The sequence below is a fragment of the Copidosoma floridanum genome, unplaced genomic scaffold (assembly GCF_036245765.1).
Source record: "Copidosoma floridanum isolate Cflo_tuat_1 unplaced genomic scaffold, Cflo_Japanese_pri ptg000019l, whole genome shotgun sequence".
Classification (NCBI taxonomy): Eukaryota; Metazoa; Arthropoda; class Insecta; order Hymenoptera; family Encyrtidae; genus Copidosoma; species Copidosoma floridanum.
The window spans coordinates 12,268,350-12,279,371 of record NW_028321896.1 but is presented as its reverse complement, the minus strand read 5'-3'; the positions used below and the strand labels follow the sequence as shown (position 1 = coordinate 12,279,371).

Here is an 11,022-nt window from a genome sequence, read left to right as displayed (position 1 = left end):
AACCACCATATACACAAGTACTCGTTTCTCGCATTATACACGGACCCATACACAATAAGTACACAAGTACACGCGACGTCGGCGGCTGTATCGCGCCGCGCGTGGGTCAACGTCGTCGCGGTCCGGCTTGCCGATATACAGTGCTAGGCGCGCTCTTTCTCTCTTGCCCTGCTCTCGCCTATATATATTGTTCTCTTATACGTGTCTCCTCCGGGATATAAGAAGCAAAAGAGAGAGAGAGAGAGAGAGAAAAAGATATATAGGTGCCCGCACGTAAAGGATAGTATAAGGAAGAAAGAGCGCAGCCGAGCTGGGTATCGGCAAGGTATGTATGTAAGTTCAGGAAAGCCGAGGAGTGGGAAGCAAAGGCGCGCGCTAGCGAGAACATCAGAGAGTATAATATTATGTGTGTGCGGGTATACAGTCGATCGGCGCTCGGACGGAGCCCCATCAGGGTGTTCCGGTTGGACCTTCGAGGCGTGTCGTCGGTGCGGCACAGCAGTTTGCCTCGGAATACATCGAAGAGCCGAACGCTCCGTACACTCCCACTCCGCTCCTTTCTTTTCTCTTTTTTTTTTTTTCTTCCTTCCCGCATCTCTCGCACAGTTGCGTGTAGTTTTTCAAGGTAAGGGTCTTTTTGTACAATTTTTCGTTTTTTTTCGTTTTCTTCTTCTTTTGGAGCGGTGCCTTTGTTCGGTTTCGCTTCGATTCTGGAATACATGATAAGTATCCACGAGCGGGTGATAGTATTTTAAGAACAAAAGATTATCATCATTACACATTTGTTGAAAATTTCAAAAATCATTTAATAATACGTATAATATACACGTATATATGTGCACAAATGCTATTTGTGAGTATATCACAATGGACAACTTACTCGCATACTCATCAGTCGAAAGGTGATGGTAAAAAAAAAAGTAAGTATGGAAAAGTATAGGTGAAAATTAGGCAGTTTCCAGTGGGTCATCGTCCTTCGTGGCAGAGATGATTTTAACCGAATCACCGCACAAAGTTTTCAATTTCGGCTTGAGTATCTCATCCAAAAAGCCACGCTCCGAATGCGAATGATTCGTCAGAATGACGCTGGTGTTCCCGTGCACGGCGTCAAGGACATCGTGATGCAACATCTCCCCGGTCACGAACAGATCTGCCGATACTCCCTTCAATACGGAAGATCCAGAGCCAGCGCACACGGCGACAGTTCTTATACCACGTGAAGCTGTCGATATATCAAAAAGAAAACGAGCACTTAAAACATATTATACTCTAGATATGTTTTTCCGGCAACTCTTTTTTAGGCACAACTGAGCAATTAAGTACAACCGTACACAATGTAGTTTATCAAAGAAGGGGACAAAAATTACCGGGCTTTTAAGAATAAAAATCGATAATTTCTCTGTCACTTTTTTTAATTAACGTTTTACGTAAACACCTTTTGGCGAGAATTTGTCAATTTTCTTGAAATTCCAGTAGTTTATTTCTCTGGGACATTTGAATAAATACTATAGATCGGATAGATGGATTTTTTCAACCCTTGTGGCGCGTCAATATATTATTATGTAACGAGCGTTTAATATTTTGGAATAAAACACGCGTCCTCTGTAACGTAAACACGAACGAAAAAATCGATGTAACTTATTTTAATCCTATCAAAGGAAAAATATGATAATTAAGTGTTTGGTGTGCATATAAATTGTTTACCTCTAAAATATATCTGTATTTTTTAAAATAATTAGTCGACAATGTTGTGACAGGAGATCGTTGTAGCAAGTATTTTGATGGAAATTACGTAACAGAACCGTATGCATAATAATGTATGTGAAAGACGATTTTTAAATTAATTCGTTACAGAAAAGTAGGTCACGAATGATAACGTGGGAAAATAAATAAGAAATAAAAAAATCACGTAACTTACCAAAATCTGAACTACGAGCCAATCGTACGTGTGACTGTCGGATTTTTTTTTTCACCAATTCCACTGCTTTCTCCATTGTGATTTCATTTTTTAGAACGCAAATTCTGCCCATGCCGATTTCGGGGTTGTTGTTTGACGGTGTTATCGGACGACTCTCCATTACATCAAAAGCAGTCGCAAGCCAATCGTTCACTCCGCCCTTTATGGCATCCAAGGATGTGTGTGGAGAGTACACGGCTATACGATTTTCTAAACATTTGGCTACAATCCGTTCCTTAAAGAGAAATTAATTTTTTCCAATGTGAGTAATCAATTGTACATACGTACGTTATTTTTAACTGACTCAAGTAGTAGTATACAGTAATTGAGCTCAAAAATATATCTTTGACTTTGTACCAGAGATTTTTTTTGTGAAAGATTTCGAAGAAAAAAAACTTTCGTTATTGGTGTGATTTTATTACTAGTTAGAAAAAAAAAATAATAATAATAATAACAAAAAAGCATTGTACTAAAATGCTTCACGTAAATGTTTAAAGCAACTTACTTTTTTACAAACAAAAATTTTGATGTTTCACAGAAAAATTTGTTGCAATTAAACTTTTGCTCTAATGGTGATAAATGTATCGGTCATGCTTTTCCTTAATTCATCTACTTATTAATTAACCAACATACCTTCCACGTTCTCTGAGTGACGGACTTCAGAGGTACAAATATTGGCGGATGGTACGAGACAATCATATCAACGTTGTTGTCAACCGCTTCTCCACACACGATTTCCGTCAAGTCATTCGTCAACATAATGCACGATACATTTTTGGGCTCTGTTGGCTCGACAAGTAAGCCTACGTTATCCCACGACTCAGCTAGCTCAGGATGAGCATAAGACTTGAGAATTTTAACTACTTCCTTCAAAGGTAGTCCACTCATTTTGCTACTTATTGTACGTAAAAACAGGTGTGGTCGAGTGGTTTTCACTAGGGTTTGAACTTGAGGGGCTAGGCGAAGTGTTCTTGAAAAGGAACCAATCATTAATTAACTCGCCTGAAACACACAATAATTTTTTTTCCTACATGACATTATTTTTTTTGTTTTCTGAAATATAAGTTAATAAGGAATGGGTTTGAGAATTGGATGTGAAATGAAAAAACGAGCCAATGATTTACGTACAAAACAATAAATGTATATATATTTATTTCCAGAAAATATACATAAATCTGTACACAAGAATCAATCAGTGTACTGCCAAATTTTAATGGTGCCGTCATCGCTTGCCGAGGCTATAACGCCGCTTATGGCCGGATTCCACTGTGTACAATTAACGTCTTGGGTATGTGCATTATCCATCGAACAGACGAGATTAAAAGTCGGCTGGTGCTTATCGGAATCACTGTCTTCTTGAAAAATCCGGATAATGTCGTCTCCGCAGGCGCTTACTATCAAGCCTGTTTTTTTACACCAGTCAACGTCGTAAATAGTTCTGGAATGGAATCCTGACAACGTGCAAACGCACTTCCAGACTGGCTCGTCGTCTGGTGTGGCTATGCCTCTGTCATTGCCAGGCTCATACTGCTGCCAAATCTTGAGGGTTTTGTCATCACTACAGGTGACCAGTCGATCTCCTGTGCTGTCAAAGGATAAGCTCCACACTGTTGATGTATGCGACTCTAGAGTCGATACACAGAGCCAGTCGCTACTTGCTGTATCCTCTTTGAAGATTTTAACTGTGTCATCATAGCTTGCAGATGCAAGTATGTCTTTGGTAGGATGCCACCTTACCTAAGAAGAATACAAAAGTGAATGTAAAATTCAAATATTGATTGATGATTTTCCAATTGGATTATTAGATGAGGTAAACCATAATTACCTTTTTGACATCTTGTGTATGAGCATTTATCACAGCAGCACATTCGTACTCTTCATCATGAGTTTCCCAAACCCACACTGACTTATCACGACTGCATGTTGCTAGCAGCTGACCACTTATCGACCAACTGACACTTTTTACCTCATTTTCATGGCCTTCCAGTGTAGTATTGCATTCAAACTGTACTGTTTTCTGATCCCAGATTGCTACTGTTGCATCAAAACTTGCAGATGCAATGTAATTACCACAAGGAGACCACGACACTTCCCTTATTGTTCTAGTGTGGCCCTCGGTTAATATTGTTTTTATGACCCATTTGGACTTGTCGTGGGTCCAAATTCTGATTGCCTTGTCTCCACCGCAGGAGGCAAGCCATTCGCCAGATGGGTGCCAACAAACGTTCCAAACTCTCCCTTTGTGTCCAACCAGGCTTTGCTTCAAATCGAGTACACCCATTTTTTAACCTGAAAAAAAGTGCATATGATTTTTTGTTTTTTTCAAACCCTTTTGACATCAAAACGTGGTTGGGACACAAAGATGAAAGGGAATGTCCGAACAGCCGAAAAAAACCATCGAGCTTAATATTAAAAATTAATAGTCTCAAGCTAATTATGTTTTTAATTAAGATAAATTCGTCAAGTTCACATTTGTTTTCAAGCAATTGTATAACTATTCAATGCCTTCAGACAGAAACGGTATTCTCTTTGTGGTTTTAACGCGGGCGATCAAAGAAAGAAACAAGTGTTCGAATTACTGTGACAATACAAAACAAACAAACAAATACCAAAAACAAAGTGTCATCTGTAAAATTGCGATACTTACGAGCGAGTGAACGATTCCAGGGTCGAAAGAACAAATTTTTTTTTTGTTTCTAGCAGATTGTCAAAACATTCATGACATCATCTCATGACTGCTACACGTGAATGATTAGTTACTTGATAATTATTTGAGAAAAACAATTGGCTATAAGCAATTCCTAATGGGCAAGGATATTAAGGATAAGTTTGAAGTAAACGAAAGATTAACGGCACCAAAGTGACATGGCAAAACACATTTTTTTTGGGTTTTGGACCTCGTGCTCGGGCTTGTAGGTATTTTTTATACCTAATATTGGCACTACTTATATCGCGACTACATTTGCGAGTGTTGGTATCATTTATCCATTTAAAAACATCCTATAAATTGTTTTTTGAAAATTACAAGTTTTTAAAGTTTAATTGTGTTTATTGGAACTTGGCATCTACACGACGTCAGTATCATCAATGTTTTGTGGGATACCATGGGTGTTTTCCGCAATCGTCACCAGCAAGTAATTGAAGGTTGCGCTCTACGCTACCATCAGGTCGGTAAGTCAACTACCTTGAATTAACTGGCGCTCTGTTCCGTCATATGACCAGTTAAAATATAGCAGACGACAGTCAACAGCGATGAAATCTTCACTTTTTTCTTGACTTTCACGTCGTTTGCTGTTTTAACTGGCCAGATTACGAAAAATAGCCCCAGTTTAATTCAAGGTAGTTGACTAACTGACCTGACAGTAACGTAGAGTGCAAATTTAAATTACTTGGTGGTGACGATTGCGGCAAACACCCCAAGCGGCGTTACCACCACGACCTACGTAACTTTACAGCCTCTGATTTTTTCATTCTGGTAAAGAGAGCACGGTGTAAGATGTACGTGAAGTTATGTATAGTAATTAAAGAAATTACTACTAAGTAATGCCATATGGTCGATTTTATTAAACCATATGAATATCTCTATTTTTAGAGGTCGACTTTTTAGTAAAAAAATAGATAGTAAACTTGCCGCAAATAGCACAAACTACGTCAACTTTTTATTATCTCTCTGTAAGATTAGTTGCGGCTGGTTTGTAATTATCAACGTAACTTTGCTGTAAATAGCAATAGTTATTTGGATCAGCGCCATCTAGCGGTCTTAATTTTTTGGCCAAAAGTGGCCTCTAAAATTCTCAATCAGAGCATTCAGGATTAGAGCCATTTAGTCAATTATAAACCAGCCGCAACTCATGATGAAGCTAAAAAATAAAAAAATAACGATACGTGTGTTTTTGGCGGCAAGTTAACAATCTATCTTATGCTTGAAAATTTATCTTCAAAAGTACAAACACATAGGAGGTCGATTTTTTGGTAGAAAATAGATTGTGAACTTGCCGCCAAAAACACACGTATTGTTATTTTTTTATTTTATAGCTTCGTCATGAGTTGCGGCTGGTTTATAATTGACTAAATGGCTCTAATCCTGAATGCTCTGATTGAGAATTTTAGAGGCCACTTTTGGCCAAAAAATTTAGACCGCTAGATGGCGCTGATCCAAATAATTATTACTTCTTATATTAGAGCAATTTAATCAATTATAAACCAGCCGCAACGAATCTTATATATAGATAATAAAAAGTTTACATTTTTTGTGCAACTTGCGGCAAGTTTACAATATGTCTTTTACCTGTAAATGGACCCTGAAAAGTATAAATATTCCACTTATCTTATACGGCTCATAAAATCTACCATATTTACAAAATTAAAATACTCTTGACCATTTACCATTAACTAATGAAAGAACAGCCCTTCAACTTTAGATTTCCAATAAACAGCTAACTTATATAATATGTACATACCAAGATTTGTGTTACAGAAATCTTGAACAATGATTAAATAGATACGTAAAGTAATACGTCCAAAAGAGACAACTAAAGAAAAAAAGTTTAAAAAAGAAGTTCAGTTACACAGGAAGAGTCTCCTAAAAATGGAGCATTGGATCTCACTTAATTTAAATTGCTTTACAATTGATCTTTTACCTAAAAATTGACCTCCAAAACTATCAATATTCTACTTATCTTATATGGCTCATAAAATCGACAATATTTATAAAATTACAATACTCTTGACCTTTTACCATTAACTAATGAAAGAACAGCCCTTCAACTTTAGATTTTCAATAAACAGTTAACTTATATAATATGTCCATAGAAAAATTTGTGTTACAGAAATCGTAAATCACGATCAAATATACACGTAAATTAATCAGTCGAAAAGAGACAACTGAAGAAAAAAGGTCTCAAAAAGAAGCAGCCACACGAAGAGTCTCCTAGGAATGGAGCATCGGATCTCACTAATTAAAAAATACATTTATTACAGAGATGTAAATTTTAAGTGTTATAAGTAAACAAAGAACCCAACCTTCTCTGATCAAGTGAGATCCAAAATGCTCCATTCTTATATGAGACTTTTTGTGTGGCTGTGCTTCTTTTTCAGGCCTTTTTTCTTCGGTTGTCTCTTTAATGGACTGATTAATTTGTGCTTACATGATTTAATGGTAAAAGGTCAAGAGTATTGTAATTTTGTAAATATTGTCGATTTTATGAGCCATATAAGATATGTAGAATATTGATGTAGAAACTTGCCGCATGAAGCATAAAAAACGTCAACGATTTATCGTCTATTTATAAGATTATTTGCGGCTGGTTTATAATTATCAAAGTGACTTTACTGTAAGTAGCAATAATTATTTTGGATCAGCGCCATCTAGCGGTCTAAATTTTTTGGCCAAAAGTGGCCTCTAAAATTCTCAATCAGAGCATTCAGGATTAGAGCCATTTAGTCAATTATAAACCAGCCGCAACTCATGACGAAGCTATAAAATAAAAAAATAACAATACGTGTGTTTTTGGCGGCAAGTTCACAATCTATTTTCTACCAAAAAATCGACCTCCTATGTGTTTGTACTTTTGAAGATAAATTTTCAAGCATAAGATAGATTGTTAACTTGCCGCCAAAAACACACGTATCGTTATTTTTTTATTTTTTAGCTTCATCATGAGTTGCGGCTGGTTTATAATTGACTAAATGGCTCTAATCCTGAATGCTCTGATTGAGAATTTTAGAGGCCACTTTTGGCCAAAAAATTAAGACCGCTAGATGGCGCTGATCCAAATAACTATTGCTATTTACAGCAAAGTTACGTTGATAATTACAAACCAGCCGCAACTAATCTTACAGAGAGATAATAAAAAGTTGACGTAGTTTGTGCTATTTGCGGCAAGTTTACTATCTATTTTTTTACTAAAAAGTCGACCTCTAAAAATAGAGATATTCATATGGTTTAATAAAATCGACCATATGGCATTACTTAGTAGTAATTTCTTTAATTACTATACATAACTTCACGTACATCTTACACCGTGCTCTCTTTACCAGAATGAAAAAATCAGAGGCTGTAAAGTTACGTAGGTCGTGGTGGTAACGCCGCTTGGGGTGTTTGCCGCAATCGTCACCACCAAGTAATTTAAATTTGCACTCTACGTTACTGTCAGGTCAGTTAGTCAACTACCTTGAATTAAACTGGGGCTATTTTTCGTAATCTGGCCAGTTAAAACAGCAAACGACGTGAAAGTCAAGAAAAAAGTGAAGATTTCATCGCTGTTGACTGTCGTCTGCTATATTTTAACTGGTCATATGACGGAACAGAGCGCCAGTTAATTCAAGGTAGTTGACTTACCGACCTGATGGTAGCGTAGAGCGCAACCTTCAATTACTTGCTGGTGACGATTGCGGAAAACACTCCATTGCAGTCAGTCGATGAGGCCCTCATCATGAGGGTGTGCTTTATGGAGCGCGCGTGTGGTGCAGTCAACATAGTAAGTATCGGATTTACCCATTGTAGAACGTCGGTAACACAGGTTTTAATTACCTACAGTCGTCGAAACGACAGAACCTGTGTTACTGACATAGTTTGCACACATTTTGTAAACTAAGTTTGGAATTAGCCTCGCTAGATGGCGATGACTGCAGACTGTAGTTTAAAATATTAAAATTTAGTGTAAAACTGTAAAATTCAGTAGCGCGGTAGCGCTACGAGGTAAATTTGTTGTGTAAAATACAACTGATGAGCAGCGAGACTGCATCTTTACTTCAAGTTTGTTATTTTATCGGTTATAAATTTCTCGCGACGCACCAATCTCTTTCCCACATAACAATACATACTTGTTAATTGAACAAAGATATAGTTCTTTTTATTCTAGTGTTATAAAACACTGCATGACCCTGGTTTTAACAAAAAATTGATATACGATTACACCTTACGAAAAAATCTGTAATTTACACTTTTGTTGGATACTTTTTACTGTCAAACTATTTGTAAATGAGGTGGAAAACACATCTTAGTGCTAATCTTTTGTCAAGTTACCCGAATATCGATATTTTTTAAGATATCAACTAGTAAGTGATTAAATCATAAATTCTCGAGTTCTCAATCACATATAATTATTCTATTTAACATTATAGTAACTAAGATTAGGTATTCTAAATACTTTGTGTCTTGTTCAATGGTGTGTATTCCATAATGATAACGATTTAATTTTACTGCTTTATTGCAGGCCTTTTTATCAACGAAAAAAAGGGAAATGACCAAATTTTTTACGACTTAACTGAAATAAATGGCCAGTTTTCCGTGATTTAGCTATTACAACAATATTTTCAAGAAAATTCCAGTGTATCCATGGGAAATCGAAACGATATTTTTGTTCGAGATACTATTTTGGAGGAACAAAAATCGAAAAATGTCGTTATTAAATCCGTATGCACACACATTCCCAGTACGAAATACGGTAAAGTTTTTCATCATTTCACCCGAAAGACGCTAATGAGATCGCGGAACAAAGAAATCTCAGCGCACTTTTGGCAAAAAAATATCGCAACCTCATGCGACCACGGAAGTCAGACTGGCTGCAGGTGTGATTTCTTTATAATCACGATTTCAAAAGTGCGTGATAGCAACTCGAATATATTGAAAGGGAGAAAAAATTTACTGCTTTCATAGAGTTACTTGCTGTCAAAGACCTTACATTTCATGGATGTGATGCAGAAACAAAATTTACCAAGTAACGAGAAATCACATGAACACGTGAGGAGAAATACTTTATACTACGGTAATTTACATGATTAATGACACAATTACTTATTCACTGAATTTAATGTGTTAGAATGAGAAAAAAAAACTAAATAAAAACTTTACTGGTGTTTTTATTATGTATGTATCACGATTTTAATCATGACATAATTACCAGTAATCATACGGATATTAAATACGTACAGGGTATATAGGATGTGAAAAAAAAGTATAAAAACAATTTCAAACAACGTGAATATAAAGTAATCCTGTAATTTCAAGTTTTAAGTATAGCCGTAGCCCACAAAATTAATATTCTCAGCGCGTAACTGCGAACCATCGAGAAAATGAAGCCGAAACGTGACTTTGGTGCGTAAAAGTGGGAAAGGCAAACACAAAAAAAAATGTAAGTATATAGAAAGTGACGTGGACAGATGAATCGTAGAAAGTGATTGAGCCGTTGTCGCTTTGCGCGCTCACGTTTCATAATTTTGAGAAAATATATTTAACAGCAAAACGATGTTCTTTCGCTTTACGGACACATTATACCATAACCATGATCGTTTTACGAAAGAAAAAAAAAAAAAAAAAGAAAAAAATGGGATACTTACTTTGATCGATGGAACGGATTGATAATATGATTTTTCTTTTTTTTCATTTCAATAGTTTTTAAAGTTTAGTAACAGCAACTCCCAAGCCTAAAATTGATTAAACAGCATAATTTATTATCGTACTTCTCAATCACAATACCATTGGTCGCTACACCTTTAGAATTGGTAATTTGAAACTGCACCGACGTTACCGTAATGACATTTAAGCCGATTTTTTTCCAACTAACGTGAACGCGATGATTAAAAAAAAATTTTTTTTAATTTAATCTCACCTTGAAATAAATTTTAAATAATATTCTGACTTGAAACAACAAAATCCAAAAATAAAAAAAAAAAGGGAACAACATCCCCAAAAAAAAAAAAGATCACAACAATCAACTTTGAAATGACAAGAGACCAGCGAGGGGTATACTTTTCGTCCCTCTATATTTCGCCGCAACTACACGTAATGGCAAAATTTAAGTATATATAACCCACAGATTTGAGCGCAACAATGTTTCGAGCACTTTCTATGTCAATCGCGTTTGAAAAAAAAAAAAAAAAAAAAAAAAAAAACACGAGCCTGTGTACACGCATATTGCTAATAAAAATGTGCTACTTATCATGGTTTTAATTAAATTAATAATAGCCATATTCAGTACAACTCATCATACGGAGGGAGACAGTGACTCTTGATGATTTTCGCCGAAACTAGAGGCTATCAAAATTTTGAAAACCCTTATCCA

The 11,022-nt window shown here is 36.1% G+C and overlaps 2 protein-coding genes across 2 annotated transcripts; both read right to left on the bottom strand.

The window, feature by feature from the left end:
- Window positions 1–805: 805 nt before the first annotated feature.
- On the bottom strand, window positions 806–4,662 carry LOC106643557 (NIF3-like protein 1). The gene is made up of 4 exons (XM_089593219.1): window positions 4,609–4,662; window positions 2,591–2,959; window positions 1,919–2,192; window positions 806–1,222 (listed from the first exon to the last, which is right to left on the bottom strand). The coding sequence occupies exons 2-4, from the start codon at window positions 2,945–2,947 to the stop codon at window positions 948–950; spliced, it is 906 nt and encodes a 301-aa protein (XP_089449345.1). The 5' UTR covers window positions 2,948–2,959; window positions 4,609–4,662; the 3' UTR covers window positions 806–947.
- Window positions 3,092–4,695, bottom strand: Ciao1 (cytosolic iron-sulfur assembly component 1). The gene is made up of 3 exons (XM_089593218.1): window positions 4,609–4,695; window positions 3,783–4,246; window positions 3,092–3,694 (listed from the first exon to the last, which is right to left on the bottom strand). The coding sequence occupies exons 2-3, from the start codon at window positions 4,236–4,238 to the stop codon at window positions 3,146–3,148; spliced, it is 1,005 nt and encodes a 334-aa protein (XP_089449344.1). The 5' UTR covers window positions 4,239–4,246; window positions 4,609–4,695; the 3' UTR covers window positions 3,092–3,145.
- Between the last annotated feature and the right edge of the window lie 6,327 nt (window positions 4,696–11,022).